This window comes from Podarcis vaucheri (genome assembly GCF_965113315.1).
Source record: "Podarcis vaucheri genome assembly, chromosome: 17".
NCBI lineage: Eukaryota > Metazoa > Chordata > Lepidosauria > Squamata > Lacertidae > Podarcis > Podarcis vaucheri.
This window is the reverse complement of record NC_138755.1, coordinates 31,921,511-31,943,985: the sequence shown is the minus strand read 5'-3', so window position 1 is coordinate 31,943,985 and position 22,475 is coordinate 31,921,511. Positions and strand designations below refer to the sequence as shown.

The following is a 22,475-nucleotide window of genomic DNA, read 5'->3' as shown; positions in this document are numbered from 1 at the left end:
TGCAGCGCAAGTTGGACCTCCAATGCTCGGTATCTGTCTTCCAAGCTTGGACCAGCTCCACCCCCTGCGGCTCCGGCTCCTGCTGGGTCGCTCATGATGCCTTCTCCTGCACAGGCAGCGTACAGAGACTGTCGGACTGCTGTCAGGGGATGATTAGCTGCTTGTGCTTAAAATAGTGCCCCTTCAGAGTTTGTGCGACCCCACAAACCTCTGTGTGTGACAGAGCTCCTCAGACATGTCTGCTCTAGTCACTTGTAGAGTCCGACAGTGGCTGTCTGCGGAAGCGCTTCCAGCAAAGAAGTTCCTTAACGGAAACGCGTTTCCTGGACTCACGACGTGACAGCTTCCGGCGAAGCATAGGTCTCCCTGCAGTTGCTTCTGACACCTCCCCGCTATTTTCGCTCGAAGTGTCTCTCACCCCTTTCTCTCCCCTTCTGCTTCCTGCCTGGGCTGCTGCGTCTCTCTCAGCATTACTGAGATCCTCCTCCAGAGACCCCGCGCTCCCCCTACTGGTCCCTGCTTTAGCTGTTGACTCTCTCCCAGTCTCTGGGAGCCCTACCACTTCCCTTTCCTCCGATGTCAGTTCCCTGACACATGATTTCCCAAGAACTTGAGCCTAGAGCTGTATTCTGCCATGGGAACTTTGCCTCTAATTTTGATTACAAGGGGGACTAGCATCAGGCCACTGAATCCCCATGCAGTGGGAATCAGGGTTTTTAATTATTACAGAAATGCAAGACTATGTAAGAACATATAGTATTAAATTCTATGTAGAATATAAATATGGTTAACAGGCATATAATACGTAACAGATTTCACAAGACATCACTATGCCTAGGCCAACAACTTACACTTGCTTAATTTTACACAGATAGATGGAGGTGGGGGAATGTTAGTGTTGCCGTGCAAGGAATGGGAATGGCACTAGGGAACCCAGCAGGCTCAATGAAGGCCTAATAAACACAATAGGGAAACTCAAATGCAAATGGCACAGATTTGGCCCAAATGAGAATACCCTTTTTGAGATGCGGGGACCAGAAGCACATAGTATTCCAAATGTACTCACACAATAGATTCGTACAATGGCATTATGCTATTGGCAGTTTTGTGTTCAATTCCTTTCTCATGATCCCTAGCATAGAATTTGCCCTTTTCAGTTGTTGCACATCTCCATAGAACTATCTATTACAGCCCCCAGATCTCATTCCTAGTCAGACACTGCCAGTTCAGACCCTATGAGCATATATGTGAAATTAATATTTTTTTGCCCCAACATTGCAACACTTTGCACTTGAATTGCATTTGCCATTTTACCACACATTCACTAAGTTGGGAGAGATCATTTTGGAGCTCTTTACAACCTCTTTTTAACAGCTTTGAACAATTTAGTATCATCAGCAAACTTGGCCCTCTCACTGTTCAGTCCTAACTCTTGATGAAGAAGTTAGAAAGCACAGGTCCCAATACTGATCCTTGGGTGTCTCCACTTTCTACATCCCTCCATTCAGAGAACTGTCCATTTATTGCTACTCTCTGCTTCCTGCTACTTAATCTATTTCTGTTCTACAAGAGGACCTCTCCTCTTATTCTATGACTGCTAAGCTTACTAAGGGGTCTTTGGCAAGGGACCTTTTCAAAAGCTTTTCAAAAGTCCAAGTGCACGATATCAACTGGATCACCTCTATCAATATGCTTGTTGACTTTCTCAAATAACTCAGATATGTTTGTAAGTTAGGACTTCCCCTAGCAGAAGCCATGCTGGTTCTGCTTCAGCAAGGTTTGTTCTTCTATATACACAGAATCATAGAATTGTAGAGTTGGAAGGGACCACAAGGATCATATAGTCCAACTCCCTGCAATGCAGGAATGTTTTGTTCAACACATGCTTGGTTATTTTCCCCCCTTAACTAGTATTTTTCAAGTGTCACAAAAACAAAAATCCGCAAATAAAAAATGCAAAATAAATATCAAAAACAGACAGTCCTCAGCATAACACTCAAAACAGAAGCGTAACACTCAAATTGGAAGCGTAACGTTCAAAATGGAGCACGTTCGGTTTCTTAAAAGTTCGCAAACCAGAACACTTACTTCCGGGTTTGCAATGTTTGGGTTCCAAGTTGTTTGAGTACCAAGGCGTTTGAGAACCAAGGTACCACTGTATTAGGCCTAGAACTTCATCTAGTGTCCCTGCTATCTGCCTCAGTTCCTCTGACTCTCCTGCAAAAGTTAGTCCAGACACTAGAATTCCTGGGTGCCATTCAAGTCCAGGGTCACCACCCCTCTGGTTGGTTCCATGACCAACTGTTTTAAGGAACAATCATTTAGAGTATCTAGAAATTTTACCTATTTGTTGTGACTCGAACACAAATGTAGCAAGTCTATGTGAGAGAATTGAAGTCACCCAACATTTCCCCCTTGGGATGCTTTCTTGGTTTCATTTTTTATCTCCTGATCTCCCTGAGCGTTTTGATCAAGGGGACAATAGCACATCTCTAGTACTAAATTGCTTTTCGACAATGATTCTGTGGAGGTGTCCACCCCCTTTAGCTTGCTGGACTCAATGCTCTCTTTGATGTACAGAGCAGCACCATCTCCAGTACATCTTTCCTATGGTGTTTATATCCAGAGATAATGTGTCCCACTGGTTCTCTCCACTCCACCATGATTCTGTTATACCTACTACATCAAGACCCTCACTCTCCCTGGAGCTATCACTGTGGAAGTGGAACAGAGCTATAATGTCCCTGAGGGCCTCATCCACCACTCTCTCTTCCTCTCTAAGCTTTTCTAGATATGCCGCCTTGGCCTCAAGGAAACAAACTTGTTCCTGAACAGACAGGAGCTCATTGTGCCTTGGACACACCCACAACTTCCATCCAAGAGAGTTCTCAAATTTTCGGGTTCTCAAATTTGGCTGGCTTTGCTGGCCAACCAAAAGATGTTGTTTCTAGTCCCCTCCCCACAAAGGGTGGGGGCTTCTTCCTCCATCTCTGTAACACAGTGCCAAGTCAGACAATTCCTGACTCCTCAACCCAAATTCAAGCTTGGGGCTTGGGAAGGGGTGAGAATTGTGCCTTAGAATTAGATTACACAGCCTGGGCTTTTCTCAGAGCCACAGCTGCAAAACTACAAATCCTGGCTGCGCTGTTGATAGCCAAAGAGGAAGGTTAAGACATGTCCTTATCCTGCTTTGCTTCTGGAGCGCCACAGGTACCTCAGAAGCCCAGTCCTTCTTTCAATCTTGCAGCTGGGGAGGGGACCGTCCTTGTGGATTTCAGAGGTACACTAAATGGAAGGAGAATCCTCAGCTCCCTCTTCAGTTCCCAAGGCTAGGCTGGCAGGAAAGCTGGATGCAACAGATGGGTGAAACTGTGGGTCCCTGGTCTTCCTGACTCTGTCCCTACACATACCGATCTTGGCTGTCCTGAGAATCTCCTGTTGTAATCACTGACATCCTGAGGCACCTGCACTGCATCCTCTCGCCCCTCACTGAAGAGAGGTAAAAATAAAATTACCTGAACACAATAGAAAATCAGTTACTTAATAATTTTACATGGATTGTTTCCTTTCTTATACCGTACTTTTAAAAGGTTACAGAATGTAATGTGTGGGTTTTTTTTTTTTAAAGCCAACTAATGATGTGTTGAAGCATAAAAGCAAAATCCAAGCACTAAGATGGGTGCAGTTGTAGTTATCTTCTTATAACCACAGAGATTAAAGTTACTGTTGAGCTCAAACAAATCTGCAAGTTCTGAAAACCAGGATGTTTGGCTGTGAACCACCTGCCAAATTTGTCCATGATATTACAGTAGAATTATCCACAACCCAAAGCAAACAGGAAATTCAGTCCATAAGATTGGTTTGAATGGTTGCAGGGGAGAGACTTAAACATTGAACTATTATCTACATATGAAACTATGTTACCAAGACTACACACACACCCTGATCATGTCACTTGCCCTTAGTTTCAGCTGTACTTTTTGTCAGTTTAGAGATATCTTCCCTTAGAGATAGAAGAACTTTAGACCAATCTTATGCTAGTTCTTCACAAATCTATGAAACTAAGCTTGCCATGGCATCTGTTTCATCTTGTTCCACTGTGTCTGCTTTACTCCCTTTAAGATGCTTAGCTGTCATGATGTTGTCTCTGAAACAGGAATTATCAGGGAGGAAGAAATCCAGGAGTTTCCTTTTTCGGTCTAGTGTTTGCTATGAGGCATATCCCATAAGAACCACTCACTTTGAGCACATGAGAAAACATATAGATGGCAGCATGTTGCTATTATTTTGTGAGCTGGGACAGAGCAGTAGGTTGTTCTGTAATTGATGATGACATCACTATCCTCCCCACTTAAGAGATTTTTGAAATAAATGTCTTTATTTATTTTTTAAATATGCAGGTGCTATGGGATTATTAGTTGGCTTTGCTACAAAGATTAACGTAGATACTGCTCTGGGATTCATAATCTAAAATGATGCCTAGCCATTAGATTCGAAAGCAAATGCTATTCTACTCAGGTATCAATGGTATTCTGTATATTCCTGAAACATAAACATGTAAAAACTTTGAAGGGAAAGTTACCAAAAGTTAACATCAGAATTTTGAATATCAGCTTATTACCGTTTGCCTGCAGATAGGGCAATGTATTGCACCTCCCCATGGACCACACCTCCAGTATGCAATAATGCAGGAACCTAGATAAAATAATACCATTACTCTTTTCTTAAACTGACAGTATCCCAAATAGAAGTTGCTATTTCAACAAACACTCAAAAATGATGAGCTGATCCAAATGATAAGCTGATGCAACAGTGTCATTTTGTGGGGTGAAAGGACTATTTTCTCCATAACACATTAAATCATCTGTGCAAATCAGTATCTTAAGAAATCTTTACAAACAATATTGAAATAGGTGTCAATCTACATTTTTAAGCGGTTGCCAGCTTTAAATGCCAATGATGCCTAACCTTTCTTATGAAACTGGTATTATGAGTTGCTGTGAGCCTCTTACACAAATAGACATAAAATATATATGAAGTGGGACAGGAATAAAAATGGGCAGTAATTTAATATATTTGCTATAGCAATTATCATTTTTACATTTTTGGACATAGTTTAAATACCTGTTAGAAACAACTAGTATCTAACACAGTCAGCTGAATGAAAACAATCAAAGGGGAATTCCATGCTGCTGTAAAACTAACCCACATTTTCAAAAGCACCTTTTTCTGTACAGCATTTACTTAACACATCTTACCAGCATAACAGAGTGCAATAAGTGACGCAAAAACGTATTTTGCTTACCACAAAAAAGATGTCCACAGTTTGTTTCAATGGGAAATGTAGCCTGTTGTAAACACACTGGGCATGACATATCAGTATAGAAACGTTGTCTGTCTTCAAGTACATTCTGCTGGAAGAAATAAGAAGTGTCACCTGTTCAAGCAGAGCAAATCGCTGTACCTGCCAGAAACAGCAAACTAATCCTTATTGCAAGATCTGAAGAAAGTGTTTCTCACAAGTATATTTTCCTGACTTTATTCTCACATAAGAACAATCATACAGTAGAAAATGAAGGGCAGAAACCCAACTTGTTAGCCTACAGAGTCTAAAAAAGTAAAAACGAAACACTAAGTTAATTAAAGCAATGAGAATATATTAACTTAATCTGTAAAACCAATGAGAAAACTATCTAACAATGTACCCTGAAAAGGCCTTGTTGGATTAAAAAAAGTTTTAAGGATTTGCCTAAAAGAACCAATTGTTGGGTGTGGATTCCAAAGTACGGGTGCCACCACACAAAGTTCTTCCCTGGGTACTCATTAAATAAACTTTCTGGCCTAAGGGTTCAAGCAGGATGATACGAGGAAAGGCCACATTAACAACACCATAAAGGTTGGTGATTTTGTCCTCAAAGTGCCTAGCAAAAGAGTCATAGCACATTCCCAGAAGGTTCAAGTCTGTGTGTACTGAAGCTGGTTTCATCAGACCATGGACCACTCGCTGAAGAGTTCTAAAAGGTAAAGGTAAAGGACGCCTGACAGTTAAGTCCAGTCGCAGACAACTCTGGGGTTGCGATGCTCATCTTGCTTTACAGGCCGAGGGAGCCGGCGTCTGCAGACAGTTTTTCCCGGTCATATGGCCAGCATGACTAAGCCACTTCTGGTGCAATGGAACACTGAAACCAGAGCAGCGCATGGAAACGCAGTTTACCTCCCCACCGGAGCAGTACCTACCGTATTTTTTGCTCTATAAGACTCACTTTTTCCCTCCTAAAAAGTAAGGGGAAATGTGTGTGCGTCTTATGGAACGAATGCAGGCTGCACAGCTATCCCAGAAGCCAGAACAGCAAGAGGGATTGCTGCTTTCACTGTGCAGCAATCCCTCTTGCTGTTCTGGCTTCTGAGATTCAGAATAGTTTTCTTCTTGTTTTCCTCCTCCAAAAACTAGGTGCATCTTGTGGTCTGGTGCATCTTACAGAGCTAAAAATACGGTATTTATCTACTTGCACTTTTTGGGTGTGCTTTTGAACTGCTAGGTTGGCAGGAGCTGGGACCGAGCAATGGGAGCTCACCCCGTCGTGGGGATTTGAATTGCTGACCTGATCGGCAAGCCCAAGAGGCTCTGTGGTTTAGACCACAGCATCACCCACGTCCCACAAAGGAGGCAAAGGCCTACGGCACCCAGTATTCCCAGGTGGTCTCCCATCCAATTACTAACCAGGCCTGAAGCTGCTTAGCTTTCAAGAGCAGGCATGTTCAGGGTAGTATGGCCGTAGAATGAAGAGTTCTACCAAGTGGCTACTTTGGGATGTGACGGAGGCTATGAAGTAGACTTTATTTGCTGCCTACACCACCACACAGGAGGCATGATTATCTGTTCTAACTCATTTGAAGGAGCCTTTGAAGTTGCAGACTGTCAGCTGGCCCCACCTGCAACTTTAAAGCTCCCCATTCTCAGGCAAGGAGCCTGCTGAGAATGGGGAAGTCTTCTCAACTGAGGGATGGTTGTGTCTGTGTATTTATTTTGCTCCTTCCTTAGCACCATTCCCTCCTGGGACTGCACACATACAGAGTCAATCTTTCCCCCCTCTTTTGGGCTTCCTCCAACCCCCAAATGTTTCTTTTCTTTTAAATGTGTACCTCTGTCACTCTCAGTGTTGCCTCAAGCATGCCAATGCTTCCTTCTTGTGCATATGCTATGCCATTTTCTTTACATAAGTCACAGCACCCATCCTTGAACTTGGGAAACAGAGGGAATAGTCTCCAGCTATTACAAAAGGTTCATGAGACATGAATTCTATTCTCTAGCATCCGTGTATTATAACCAGATTTGGCTCTAAAGGAGCACAAAATCCATGAGGTTCAGATTCTACCTCCTGGTCATCACATGAGAAATTATCTGAGAATTGGCACCAAATGCAATTTATGCAAGGAAGAGCAGTTAGCATTATACCTGTTCTGATTGTATTTGTTGTCTAATTGCTCTCACTAGCTCTTGGTTTTCTGGATGAATAGCTGGGTGGGCATTTCTGTTAAGAGAAAATACAGTGCATAATACAATGCTAACAAAACACTTCAAAATCAGAGCTATACACAATGGAATTCATCTAGCATGTTCATAATTCTAAGATGCTCCAATTAACTGCAGGACAATGGCATTTTATGCAGTAGTAAGTGACTTGATCCAAACTTCAGCGCAAAATTCCTTCCCCCTGTCCCAGAGAGTAAGGGTAATATCCAATGCTAGTCATACTATCATGAGTAGACCCACTGAAATGAATGACCGTGTCTACCTTGGGTCCATTATTTCAATGTGTCTACTCTGCGTAGAGCTTCATTAGATACAACTCTAACCCTATGTATTTTTTTTTCCAAAAAAAAATACTATTAGCACATAAATGGAAAGCTTTTTAAAAAATATTTGAGTGTTCAAGGCTACAATCTTACTCATTCTTACCTAAGAGTAAGTCCCACCAAGTTCAGTGGGAGTTACTTCTGAGCAGACATGCACAGGATTGTGCTCTAGGATGAAAGTAATGACATCATTCCCTTTTCCTTTATGTTAATGAATTTCTTATCCCCATCAAAGTAGTCTACATTAGTTTTCATCATATATTAATTTTGAAAATGGGCTATCTTAAAACTGAATTTTCAGTTTTAAGTAGCAGCAGCTATGGAAACAGAGAACTTGGGTGGGAAAATATCATAGTTTTATTATGCTAGGTAATGCTCCAAGCTAGCTAGGCTAAGGGTGTTAACATATACAATTTCTATGACTGGTTTTTCAGGTTAGGGTGTAGATATATATATATATATATATATATATATATATATATATGCTTTCGTAGCATATATATATATGCTATATATATATGCAGGTTTTGGTGTCTTCGGGTGTCTTCCCGTGTAAGAGTACACGGGTTAAGAGTACACTCTTACACGGGAAGACACCCGAAGACACCAAAACCTGCATTCCTGTACCCGTGAAAATCTACGAAAGCTATATATATATATATATATATATATATATATTTCGTAGCGTTTTTGGTGTCTTCGGGTGTCTTCCCGTGTAAGAGTCGGCAAAAAAGAAGAAAAGAAAAAACTTCCTCTCTTTTCCAACACATGAAAGAAACAGGACACGAAATTAATTTTGCAGATTCCAAATTGCTCTTTAACATGGAACATCACCACAAGAGAATAATCATGGAAGCCATCGAGATAGAGAAACACCCTCACAACATGAACAAGCGTGACGACACGTCCCGCCTGCCAGACATCTGGAAATTAGCCCTCCCCACAAAAACCGACACCAGAACCAGAGGCACACAGAACGCCGTCACCAATCAACCACACCAGACCCAAACCCAGACCCTCTCCACAGACATATTACAGACTCCATCCAGTAGCCAAACTATAGTGGCACCTCCGGATGCTGCACCCCCCTGCAATCCCTACACAGATCTGGCTGGCACAAGGCACAAAACCACAGCTCGCCCCTATACACGAAGCCAAGCCAGAGCACAACTAAATGCAGCACAGCCATCTTCTCAGAAAAACTCTTCACAAGCTCAAGAGGTCAAGACACAAAAGCTTTAGCAACTAATCTACACTTAATGACCCACCCAGTGGTATTCAGAATATCACTCATGAAATCACTCAAGATATCCCTCAAGTAATTAAGGAACAAAAGAAGAAGAGGCACACTAATCTATGAACTTCCTCTCTGCCCAGAACGTTGGAGGCTATACACCACACCCCTCAACAGTATTTATAGGAACTCAAACACCAGATTCTGCTCTGTTCCAGTAACAAGAAGCCGAAAGCACCAGCCTGAAGATGACGAGTGAGACCTCGTCGAAACGTCGCACATACACCCCGACTCTTACACGGGAAGACACCCGAAGACACCAAAACCTGCATTCCTGTACCCGTGAAAATCTACGAAAGCAAATATTTCGTAGCATATATATATATTTGTAACTCTGCAGTGGAAAGATGCTTTCTCTGTCTCCTTCCCCAATTTGGCTAGTGTTGTAAATATACCAAGTATGAGTGGCATGCAGGACTGGAGGTCATCTCATTTGGCCCAAGCTCAGTAAAAGCTTTGTGGGTGAAGAGAGATTTTAATCAACCCTACTGACTTTCTAGTTTGATTCTTTGAAGTGTTGCTTCCAAGAATGTGCAGTCAAAAAACAGGTGTGTTGTATCATTAAAAATATTTTAAATTACTTTAAATATATATGCCTGACACATTACAAATACAGTAGGTCATTGTCAAGTGCTAACAGTATCTCACCTTAAAAGTATGTATGCCAGTGCAGCAAGGAATGTGATGCTAAGCACCACTGCCAGCAGGACCTGGTCACTTATTCCTTCGATCATTGAATCACTATCTAGGATCAATCTCTGAACTTCTGTTTCTTGGCTGGCCATTCCAAAGCTAGAATCCAGGAAAGACATGCATTCAGATTTATACATGTGCATAAAAATTATTCATGCTTAGCTCACATCTACAACTAAAAAGGAGTAGACAAAAAACGCTTGAAGTTGCCACTGGTCTTCAAACTTTAAAATCAAACTGTGTTCTGTGACAAGTTGGCACACTGGTAAATTTCCACATGGCCAAACTCCATGTCACACATGCCCTGCTACATTCTAGAATTCTAAAATTTCATGGGATTTCATGTGGTGACATGTGCTTAAATGGATGACAATTCGGACAATAGGCAGTGGGAATAGCCAATAGCTTAATGACACGTGCAACGCAAACCAGTCTCAAGTGTGTTGCCAGTGGAAAGTATGCACTAGAAGTGACAAAAATCAAAAGCAGATAGACAAGCCATGGGCTACATAGTAAGGCAAACATATATAATATGCATATATGCAATATACGGCACTTCTTATCCTTTAGAGGAGGTCAGTCCCATTTAACAGCTAGGCAGCACAGGCACAGTAATAAGGTATTAGTCCAAAATCAGTCAGTTAAGCTATGGCACAGAATTTTGAAGCAGAAATATGTAGTAATGGTGTGTGCTTCAGGGCATATACAGAGTGCTTCCCCCCCAGCATTAAAAAGTTGCAGCCTACTCTGTCATCACAGAATTAAGAGGATTACAGGGTAATGGTATATCTGCCCTATAGATTAAAGCTTCAGCATCTCCCTTGAAATTGAGTACTAACTCCACCTCCATTGCCAGACAACTGAACCAGAGAACACATACACAGTGTTCCCCTCCATACAATAATCCATGCTTTGGTTTCTGTTTTCCATCAACTCTTCACAATACCATGCTCTTTCTTCCTCCACTTGTGTTACAGACAAGCTGTCCTTACTTGTTCTACTTTCCAAACTCCTCCCCCAAAGTCTGGAAAATTAATTTGTGCTAAGACATCACGAGGGCTTAGCCCAGGAGTCAGTTTTCCATACCAGGTCTGAGTCCTGGGAAAGCCCATCTGAGCATATGCAGACCACTTTCCCCTTCCCACTGAACAACCGTGGTCTCCTGTTTGCTCACACACTTAGAATTCAAATTTCCCTCCCATTTTTATGCAATTTATCAATATATCAGAGAAGTTGATGGCAGACTGAATCAAGCACTTTCCTCATCCAAACTACTCCTGTCTTCCATCCTGACCACTTCAATCTTCTCTTGCACCGCCAGCTGGCTTTTCCAGTTTTGGGAGGAAATTAGCTAATCGTAAATGCATTTAATAACACTGAGCCTTCCCTGTATAAGGAAGCTTTTTAATGTGTAATGTTTTATTATGTTTTTATATATGTTGGAAGCAGCCCAGAGTGGCTGGGGCAAACCAGTCAGATGGGCGGGGTACAAATAATAAAATTATTATTAGTGGTAGTAGTAATGGTGGTGAGATGTGTAAATGCATTTAAGATGATAATTTTATGCCAATTTCTTTGCTTGCCTTCCCTTTTCCTTTTTATGCTTTCATAAATTGATTTTCAGGTAAGCTTCCCCTCCTCAAAGGACATGACTGAAAATGCCAATGGGTAAATCCTTTTGTTTAGTGACATGAGATTGACAACATCAACTCCTTCTATTTACCTCATCTGGAAGACTCAGCACCATGTCATTAGCAGCTTTCTTCAGGCCCACAGCAAATGTTTCACACACAGCATCTGAGAAACCGCTGTGCTGTACTTGCAAAAAGAGAACATTTTCAGGCTACTTTTTAAAATATACTTCAACACAGCATATGTTTACATTATTTTCGCGCCTGCAGATATAGGCTTGAGTAATTTCTATGCCCACACAGAGTAAAGTGCAGCTGTATGTATATAAAACAAGTCAGGTCTGGATGGAACATGCTATTAAATCATCCCTATCCACTCAAGAAACATACAGAGGTGCAAACATTAAGAAATTGAGGTGAAATTTGATGAAAGAAGGGAGAAGAGCTGGTGGAAGAAGACTGGAGGAAATTTAAAATTTATTTACAGAAACACTGTAAAGTTTTTGAATGTTGATGATGTTGAAATGAATTGAAGGGGTTCTAGCAACAAGGTAAAATGTAAGATGGGACTGATAATAGACAAACTAATTGGATATGAATTTGCTGAACTAATTTTAAAAAAGGGATACAAAAAAGGGAGGCGTGAGGAAGTCAGGAAAATAAGTTAACTAAAGATGAGAAATTAAAAAAGAGGGAGTTTTGTTTTTTCTTTATGTGTTTTTCTTTTTTCTTCTTTTTTCTGCTTCTTTGTGCTTAATGTTTGCATTTTTGTATTTTGACTTTGTATTTTTCTGTTTTTGTATTTTTTCTGAATTTTCTCACTGACAAATTTAATAAAATATTAATTAAAAAAAAGAAATTTGATGAAAGAGCTAACATTTAAAAATATTAAGTTGGATATAAACAAGTATCCATTTAATCTGTCTCTGTTTTTGGTCACTCTCCCTCTATCTCCAATTTGGGGAAAATGCTAGCAGTGTTATCTTGCACCTTTCTGTGCATGGCAATCATTCATGTTTGCCAAAATTCAGAAGACCTGTTAACTACTCCTCAAATATGCAAATCTGAAATATGCTATTAAGTAATCAAGAACAGCTACTCCTTTGCTATGGAGCAAAGATGTTGTTGGGCCTAACCCATGGTTAGCTGTTGTGCGGGAAGTGAGATGAACTGAACTTAACCCTAACAGGGATGTGCTTGAAATAGGATCTGAAACCATGATTTCAAGTTGGTTAAAGAGGAACCACAGTTAACCCTAAACTACAATTGGGTTAATGTTACTACTGATCAGCTTGCTGAAGGTACATCCAGCAGGGGAATTGCATTTGAAAAGGAACAGAGTACGGAGAAGAAAATATGCACATAACCTGTTGACTCAAAATATTTTGAGCAGTACTTGGTTAAGGTTTGCATCCAAGGAAAGGAGACAGACCAAAAGCAACCGCAGTCCCATCAGTGTTTACAAATATACATACATAGACTGGTGAGTGCTGATAAAAGCAGAAGCATTTACTTTTATCTAGCAAAACCAGGATGAGAGCTGCTACGAAAATCAAGAACACAACAAGAAAGCAGAGTGCAGGGGAGAAAAACAATTTTATTGCCTTTAGCAAATAGAATTTTTGAAGGCCGATTTAATTTACTGGCCCCACGGCAAAAAACTCAAGTTATTCACATTCTTTTTTTTATTTCCATCACTTCTTGAATAAGAACAAAGCACCACAAAACACCTACATTTTAATTACAACAGATGCTTTTATTCTTGTGAGCAAAGTTTTCTTTCTTTTTTGAAAAAAAAGCACTGAATTTTAAGGTCACAAAAGAACATGTTGGTGCAGATGTATTATTTCACTAGGCTTTTGAATAGATAGCTAATAAGAGAGACACTGAAAATACTTTGTTAAATGCTTCTCATGTGGTAAAGCTGGAATTTTGCCACATGGCATGGTTCAGAAATACTTAGAATGCCCTCCAGTGTCGGATGGAATAAATAATTGTAACTGGCCAGTCAAAATAAAATGAAATCTTAATTGCATCTGCTTAGACTTAGAGGCAAGTCCAGCTAATTTCAGCACGTTACGTAATTTCAAATAATGTGCCCTGATCTTTTTATATCCTTCCAGAGTAACTACATTTATTGTACTCCTTTCTTAATGTTAGATAAAAGACTCCTATGCCCTCTCACCAGGGAGTAAGTCCCATTGAACTCAATGAAATTTAGTTTTCAGTAGACCTTTATAGGTTTGCACTGTCAGCTGCCACTGGCAAACCACAGCTTCTGCTCTTCATGTAAAATGCACAATGGGTATGTAAGACTCTTAATATTTGAGTATACAAGTAACCCTTTTCTATAGCTGTCTTGAATACATGTTGCCTCGTAATCTGCATTCCTGAGTTAATCAAGGCCATTTTAATAAAAGAGACTTAAATTGGCTTTTCTGTGGCTCACATGTGTGATGGGGAAAAGAAACGGAAAGCAACAAAAATGTATGTAAGAGTTATTTTCTATAGTGTCATTTTCTATTTCCAGGAGGATCAATTTAAATTGAACAATAGAAACTTGGTGAAAAATGAATTCGCAACATTTAACTGATTGCAAACTCCCATAAGTAACTGTTTTGGAATCTTTTTTGCCCTGAATAGTTAGGCTATGTAGTAAAGCACAGGCAGTGATGTCTATAGTGTAACCATTATAATTTAAAGAAAGTGAGCTTAAATAAATATGCTGATCCCCCAACCAATAAGTGTAAAAGCAAAATGCCAACATTTTGTCCCCTTCTTCCAAGTTGTGATCACACTTTAGCATGACCAAGAAACAAAAACTAAAATAGGGGTGTGCAGATAAAAGAAAGTACTGTATTCACTCTTGTCTAGTTTTCAGCTTCACCAGATAACCCAGGTTCTAGTATCATACAAGAGGTAGTAAAACCTTTCCCTAGCCATTTTCTCCACACCATGCATAATTTACGCGTCTCCCAACCTCTTTTCTAAGTTAAAAAGCCCCAAGTGTTTGACCTTTTCTCCAGTTGCCTCAGTTCTTTGATCATTTTGATTACCCTTTTCTAGCTCTACAACATCCTTTTTGATGTGCAGCAATCGGAACTTTACAAAGTATTCTAACTGTAGCATCCATTTCCTCTCTAGCAAGTGGGAAGTTCAATAGTAGAAACGAGTACGGAAAAATTATCTGCTTCTCACTTTCTTTTAGCTACCCTTTTACATCATGCATGCAGCACAATCCAAGAGCTTCTCAGTTATCTGCTGTTCAGTTTCATTGCTTCACTTTTCACATGGGTTGCTCATTTCACTGTTTTTCAAGTCCTTGAAAGATACAAGGAGAGGTATAGTTGCTGCTATGACACTATATGGCATAACTGGTTCTTCTGCCCATTTAGTTAGGCAAGCATGAGTGGTTACATGTCAGACTGATGACATTCACCTCCATCAGACAAATTTTAATCTGTGGTTAAAATTTAAATTTCTGATTAAAATTTCAATCAATTAATTTAACATTCAGATAAGACCAATTAAAGCTAAAGCCTTAAAATTAGAGAAAGATTTCTCTCCTGCATTTCACATTTTATAAGATTGTTCCTTGAAGATTAACCTCAGTTATCTTCTACACCAGTGGTTTTCAGATTTTCTACCTTCAGAAAACTTTTTTAAGAATGCCTGTCTGCTGAGGAACCTGAGCATCTACTATTGAACCCTATGTGAATCTACTATTGAACCCTATTGAACCCGACGCCTCTTTTGGGGCAAATATTTGGCTTCACCAGCAGCCCATACAAACAATATTGCCCTAGGCCTATGGGATGCCAACTTTTTGGGCCTAGTGATCACTGCCACAAAATAGTTGCTAGTTATAGTTGCTAGTTATAGTTGCTAGTTATAAATAGTTGCTAGTTATAAAGGCTGGTGTGAGTACCTTGCTAACAATTTGCCCAAGACACTGAGTACAAAGCAAAGCTAGAGTCTAACCCCATGAACCCAAATCCAATTTAAATTTGTTAATCATCTGGTATATAGAGTAGATAACTTGTGGGGCATCATGGCAGCCTTATTGAGGCAGCATGGACCCCGCAGGCACCTCCCATTCCTAGTTCTTGCCTGCAAGTCAAGATAGCAGAGAAAGGTTGGTAGGGATACCTTTTCATGGAATTCCATAATTGTGCTGAAGAACGTAAGCATTTCCTAGAATACAGTTTGGAAAACAGTGGTCCATATTAGAGGTTCTCAAAATGTCTATGTTCAGGGCCCACTTGAGAGGCTGAAAATTACCGAGGTCCATCAGTCACAAAATGGTGGTGCATGGGCAGAGCCAATAACATAATGGCAGCAGATGGCAATTTCCAAAGTGGATTGCATAGCAATAGAATATGTAGTTAGTAATTGCCAGCTGATTATGCCAATCCTTGTCTTTATCTGCTGCCTTTGTGTTACTAGCACTACTCCTGCACCATTTAGTGAAGGGGTGGGTGCTCAATAATTTTCAGCCTGTATGGGGAGAGAACCCTTATGGTAGAGACATTACCGTATTTAGTTTAGAATAGGGAGTCAAATCAAACATGAATCAAAAACCAGAATGAACATTTATTATTTTCCTAAACCATAAGAGAACTGAACCATAACAGAAAGTCTCTGTTGAGTATGAACTGCAACAGAACTTTAAAAAAAATAGTTCAAATAAGTATTCATCTAAGCAACAAAACTCTTGATGTAGTACACTCTCTGGCTCACACAAAACCAGAACAACCACATAAAATAAATCCAGTGTGTGGGAGGGTTTATATATTCAGGTTTCTCCTGGAATTTTATACTCTGTCCTTTTAAAGGGCTGGGAAGCATTAGGCAAGGATTGCAATGGAGGCCTCCTTCTCCTTATAATAGGGGCTTGGTCAACATACAAGTTAAAAAATGGAAGAGTTGAACATGCAACACATACGCGAGGTGAAAGAATAATACAAAGTAAACAATACAGTACATATTTATCAAATGTTCTTTACCTGTGCAATTAATGAGACCATATATGTAAATTGAAAATAGAAATAGGGAATGAACTGTGAAGCCAAACATGAAAAACCAATATTGCAGAAACAAAGAAAGAGATAAGGAGCTATCAGCGTACACAGAAATGAATAGTTGTGAAACACAAATCTTGATGGGGGAGGTAACAAGCCTTCCTCCAAGAAAAGGGGGAAGGATAGCACTGCTGGATTTGGCTATGTGTGTTCAGCAGAATGACTGAAGACACCTTTAGTTGCAACACTGTTGGCTTGCTCCATCGCAATGAGCAAATGATCATCGTGTGCCTTTTCTTTTAAATTTATCATGTGAACTTGAATTGTACTAGTTACATTATGTGTACCAAATCAGTTGCTGAACTTTTATTGACATGAATTGCTACCAAACCAGAGCAACTGAACTGACCCCAAAAATTAATGCTTTTATATTTTTGTTTACACATGGGAACTAAAAGGCAAAGAAAACCAAGAAAAAGCAGTTACAGATAGGTAGCCGTGTTGGTCTGCCATAGTCAAAATAAAAAAAAATTCCTTCCTGTAGCACCTTAAAGACCAACTAAGTTAGTTCTTGGTATAAGCTTTCGTGTGTATCTGAAGAAGTGTGCATGCACACGAAAGCTTATACCAAGAACTAATTTAGTTGGTCTTTAAGGTGCTACAGGAAGGAATTTTTTTATCAAGAAAAAGCAGTAAGTGTATCCCAGTCCTACTAAAGGCACAGATGAATTCAAGACTCATGCTACTCAGAAAAGATGCCTGATCTATTGATATTTATTACTTTTATTATCTATTGATAATTTATTACTTTAGCACTCTGAAAAGCCCATAGAATGTTCTCACTGTTCTGAGCACCAAGGTGCATCCCTTCCTAAGCAGGAGGACATCCAGAAAGAACACATAGCTAAAACTGTTCTTAGGAAGGGAATATTATTGAATTGCCACCACACCTCTCATCAGGCAAGAAAGAGAAACTACATTCATGCTGAATGATTTCTTTCTCCATTGACAAGAATTCAAAGTTTTGTTCATACCTTCTCTCAGTGTGTGTTTACTCTCTTTCATATTTACAAAGGGCACAACAGGGAACTAGAAGGTTCCAATAGGCATTCTGAGTTATTCTTCCCTAGGGGTTGGCAGTGAGAGATTTTACTTTCTTGGGCTCCATGATCAGTGCAGATGGTGACAGCAGTCACGAAATTAAAAGACGCCTGCTCCTTGGGAGAAAGGCGATGGCAAACCTAGACAACATCTTAAAAAGCAGAGACATCACCTTGCCAACAAAGGTCCGTATAGTAAAAGCCATGGTTTTCCCAGTAGTGATGTATGGAAGTGAGAGCTGGACCATAAAGAAGGCTGATTGCCGAAGAATTGATGCTTTTGAATTATGGTGCTGGAGGAGACTCTTGAGAGTCCCATGGACTGCAAGAAGATCAAACCTCTCCATTCTGAAGGAAATCAGCCCTGAGTGCTCACTGGAAGGACAGATCGTGAAGCTGAGGCTCCAATACTTTGGCCACCTCATGAGAAGAGAAGACTCCCTGGAAAAGACCCTGATGTTGGGAAAGATGGAGGGCACAAGGAGAAGGGGACGACAGAGAATGAGATGGTTGGATGGTGTTCTTGAAGCTACTAGCATGATTTTGATCAAACTGCGGGAGGCAGTGGAGGACAGAAGTGCCTGGCGTGCTCTGGTCCATGGGGTCACGAAGAGTCGGACACGACTAAACGACTAAACAACAACAACAGGGGTTGGCAAATAATGCTGAAAATAATGCTGAAAACTAAGAATGGCCTGGATTATTTGGTATTATATTTTAGTGTTTTTTGGTTTCTGTGGAAGCCGCCCAGAGTGGCTGGGGAAACCCAGCCAGATGGGCGGGGTACAAATAATAAATTATTATTATTATTATTATTATTATTAGAAAGAAAACACGATTTTTTGTGTACAGGTAACTTTCAATTTAGGGACGTGGGTGGTGCTGTGGGTTAAACCACAGAGCCTCGGACTTGCCGATCAGAAGGTCGGTGGTTCGAATCCCCGCAACGGGGTGAGCTCCCGTTGCTCAGTCCCTGCTCCTGCCAACCTAGCAGTTCTAAAGCACGTCAAAGTGCAAGTACCGGCGGGAAGGTAAATGCTGCTCTGGTTCGCCAAAAGCTGCTTAGTCATGCTGGCCACATGACCCGGAAGATGTACGCTGGCTCCCTTGGCCAATAAAGCAAGATGAATGCTGCAACCCCAGTCGGCCACGACTGGACCTAATGGTCAGGGGTCCCTTTACCTAACTCTCAATTTATGCAGGGGTTATGTTCCAAGGATACCACATAAAGCCAAAATCACATATAGTCAAAACACATTGGGTTCCATGGCAGGTGTGATTGTCAAAGTGCCCCCCCCCCGAATGACCACCCCTTTTCACCCCTTTTTATTTTTATTTACAGAGCACATAAAACCAAATGTGTGCAAGTTTAATTGCATAAGTTGCAAGTTACATGTACTTAACTACACTGTTAAGAGCCTCACATCAATTATCTACACAATAAATGAAGAGACCCAAATATGTACAAACTGAATCTATACAATATAGATCTTAAAGGATAGTTAAATATAACAATGCGATACAGCATTGAAATAAATGTTCCAGGTAAAGACTTAGGAAAATCATTTTAAAACTTACCTAGAACATTCAATGTTTTGGAATAAGAAAATAAAACAACCTGGAAGGACCTTAGGAGACACCCAATGCAACCTCCATTTCAGTGCAGGATATACTAGATTTCAAGAATCTCCATTAGATGTTGGTCTATACTATTTTAATTGAGGTGCTTCTTACATATTAGCAAACTGTAAATGTGAGTGCACTATCTATTTGTGGACTATCTAATAAGGACACATAGTGAACATAATTTTAACCACCCTGGCATACTCAAAATCTAAATGACAAAGGAGTGTATTTCACCACCAACTTATATGTGGAACAGAAAGCTGATTCAAGTTAAAGAGTAACTTCTAAAGGGTAACTTGAGTCAAATTTGATTCTTATTATGAAAATACTTTGTAACTGCTCTGAGAGCCTATTTGGGTTATAAAGCAAGATACAAGTATCCAAAGGAAATACTGTAAATAAAAACTATTTCCTGTTCAATGGCCTAACTTGGTATAAGGAGTCTGCAATGATTTGTACTTAGTTTGTAACAAGGTGAGAGAGTTGAATCAGGCACAGAGTTGGACACCACCAAATGAACTAGTCTCTGAAGCTACTTTAAGAGCATTAAACTCAAAGTCATGTAAAGCTTCTCTCTAGGGGTAGCAAATATTTGGCCCTCTAGATCTTCCTGGGCCTCCAATCAGCTGCAGCCCCCATGACCAATGGTCAGGAATGATGGGAATTGTAGTCAAACAACACTAAGAGGGCCACAAGCTCTCATTTGAAGCATAGAAGCAGACTCCTAAATTCCCCCTCCCCCAGGGTCAGAAAGCAACAATAAACCCAACATACTAGGCCTTACCCTTTGCAATCCCAACTGATATTTAGTAAAGCTTCTTCAAGAACACAATTGTTAATTTCAGTAGGGCTTGCAAGAGCAAGTTTTCTAAGAATTTGTAGCTTGTGAACCATAATTCAGTAGTAGATTGCCTGAGTCACATGCAGCAGGTCCCAAGTTCAATTCCCTAGCAAGCCCTGTTAAAGGCACCAGCTTTCAGGGGCTTGGAGAGATTTCTGAGGCCTGGAGAGTTGCTGCCAGTCAGAGTGGACAATACTGGGTTAGCTGGATATTCGGTGTGACCAGGTAGAAGGTGGGTGGGTTTGTGTGCCATTTTCTACCTTGGAGCAAGGTAGAACTTCAAGGCAACTCTTGAAGGCAGGAATGCATTAGTGACTGAGAAGTGCTACTGTTATTCCCAGTTAATCCCAGATAGGAGTTTCACTGTATTTTTCACACACCCCAATACAGCACGACCCAAAAGAGAAGTTCTCAGAGTTTCCCCTCCAGAGTGCTCAAAACTGGGACCACATAGACCAGATCCATTTTCTGATTTCCTTTCTTTCCTCAGCCCCCATAAGGAGTGCAACCCCACCCCCACCGCAACCTCAGGGTAAATTTACACCCACCCACTCAAAACGAAGCTGCTTACCCGAATAGCAATTTCAGCAGTTTAAAAAAAAAAAACAAAAAACCAGCCTCGCTTAAATCAAAGTTTTCTAGCTCCAGCGGCACGGAATAAAGCATTTCAATACTTTATGGGGACGAGAAATGCGTCCCCCCCAAACTTGTGTGTTGCGCCAGCTGCTTTTTTTGGACTACAGTTCCCATCATCCTTGACCACTGGTCTTGCTCGCTGGGGACGACGGGAGTTGTAGTCCAAAAAAAAAAAAGAAAAGAAGCCCGCCGAAGACCCAAGTTTGGGGAAACGCTGCTTTACACTTTTTTCTGCACTGCCTAAAATAAAATAAAATAAAACCAACGGGGGTGGGGGTGGGATAAACCTGTTCATTTCAGTGCAAGCAAATATTTCATGATACCGTTTGAGAGGCCTGGCGCGAAAGAACCCTAAAGCTACCTCCCTCCAAAAAAATATTATTATTATTATTTAAAAAAAAAATCTCGTTTCTTCGGCCTAGTCACCCGTGAGAACCGTCAGGACTCGGAATAAGGATCCCGTCCCGCCGAAGGGGCTCAGGAAAAGCTGCCTCAGCCCAAGCGGACACGAGTGGGGAGAATATTCAGAGGAAACGAGGGGTGCGCCTCTAATGGCGGGACGGGAGCCGCCGGGAAAGAGCGCCAAAGTGGGCGCGGCGGGTCGCCTCACGAGCGCTCGGCCACTCGCCTCAGTACCTCAGCTCCTGACGGGCTCAAGCGAGGCCTCTCAGCAACCAGCGGCGGCGGCGGCGGCGGCAGTGGCAGCATCGGCCGCTTCCCCCCGCGCGCCTCAGCCAACCCGAGCGCCGCTCCTCCCTCGCGGCGTGACTGAGGGAAGGCGGGCCTAGTGGGCCGGCGGGCGCCTGCGCCTTGTCGGCGGCCGGTGTGCCAGCGGAGCGGGCGGATCCCCCACGACGGGGCCCGGCTGACGTGTCTGCGCTACAGAGCAGCCCGGCCCGGCTGTGCCGGCCTGGGTTGAGAGGAAGAGAGGAGAAAGGAGGAGGCGGCGGCGGAAAGCGAGCGGCGGAAAGCAGGCCGGCGCCTCTCGAAGACACTGCCTGGCGAGGAGGCCCAGGCGGCGGCGGCGGCAGCTCCTCGGCTGGAAGAAAAAGCCCCGCCCGGCCTGCACCATGTTCAATGTGGAGAGCCTGGAGCGGGCCGAGCTCGGGGAGAGCTTGCTCACCTGGGTGAGTGACCGAGGCTTGTGGCGGGGGGGAAAGGTGCCGTTCCCCGGGAGCTTTCGCCCCCTGGGCCTGTGCTTTCTCTCCTTCCATCCCTTTCCCAGTTTGGTGCCTGGGCGGCTTCCTTCTGTCTCTAACTCGAGCTCCCAGTTGGGCCCTGCCATTGCCTCCAGCCGGTCTCTGTTCCTTTGAGGGGCTCCACACGCTTTGCCTCACTCACCCCGGTTATGGGCTTCGGCCCCCTAGGATGTGTCCAGCCTCATCCTGCTTATTCAGATGCAGGCAACCCGCTGGATTCATCCGGGCTTAACTACCAGCTCACTCTGCGTATAGTGAGTGGTGTGATTCTGTGTATTTATTTGTTTTCATATGCAAAATTCAGAGTGCGAAGGTGGCAAGTAAGTTTCTGCAAAGCATGTGTTGGGCAAGGTACACAGTCTCAAGAAACCAGCCACTGGTTTCCCTGTGAAGGTCCACCTGGCTTTTGTTTTGTTTTTTAGTGTGTGAAAAAGCACAGTAGAACACCTAGTATCTCCTTTCTTCTCCCCGTGGATTGTATCCAGCAAAATTTGCTTAGAGTAGACCAGCTGTAATTAATGGATCTAAGATATTTGATGTCCATTAGTTTCAATAAGTCTGTATGGACTATGACTAA

At 41.8% G+C, this 22,475-nt stretch overlaps 2 protein-coding genes across 5 annotated transcripts in view; one reads left to right on the top strand and one right to left on the bottom strand.

Annotated features, from left to right (window-relative positions):
* RNF170 (ring finger protein 170) overlaps nt 1-21,446 on the bottom strand; it is a 33,135-nt gene extending 11,689 nt beyond the window's left edge. Inside the window, exons 1-7 of one of the 4 annotated variants that reach the window (XM_082205178.1) lie at nt 21,336-21,446; nt 11,568-11,657; nt 9,800-9,943; nt 7,457-7,532; nt 5,306-5,414; nt 4,622-4,695; nt 3,411-3,515 (exon numbers count right to left, since the gene is read on the bottom strand). In XM_082205178.1, coding sequence (XP_082061304.1) covers nt 3,411-3,515; nt 4,622-4,695; nt 5,306-5,414; nt 7,457-7,532; nt 9,800-9,943; nt 11,568-11,572 — 513 coding nt within the window. In that variant the 5' untranslated portion in view covers nt 11,573-11,657; nt 21,336-21,446. Of the gene's footprint in view, nt 1-3,410; nt 3,516-4,621; nt 4,696-5,305; nt 5,415-7,456; nt 7,533-9,799; nt 9,944-11,567; nt 11,664-21,335 lie in introns of all 4 variants that reach the window. The other 3 variants (XM_082205180.1, XM_082205179.1, XM_082205181.1) reach the window with 3 other exon arrangements.
* A 48-nt stretch (nt 21,447-21,494) lies between these two features.
* Nucleotides 21,495-22,475, top strand: part of HOOK3 (hook microtubule tethering protein 3) — a 57,174-nt gene continuing 56,193 nt past the window's right edge. Inside the window, exon 1 of the mRNA XM_082204805.1 lies at nt 21,495-21,826. Within this exon, the coding sequence (XP_082060931.1) occupies nt 21,770-21,826 (57 nt within the window). The 5' untranslated portion in view covers nt 21,495-21,769. The remainder of the gene's footprint in view (nt 21,827-22,475) is intronic.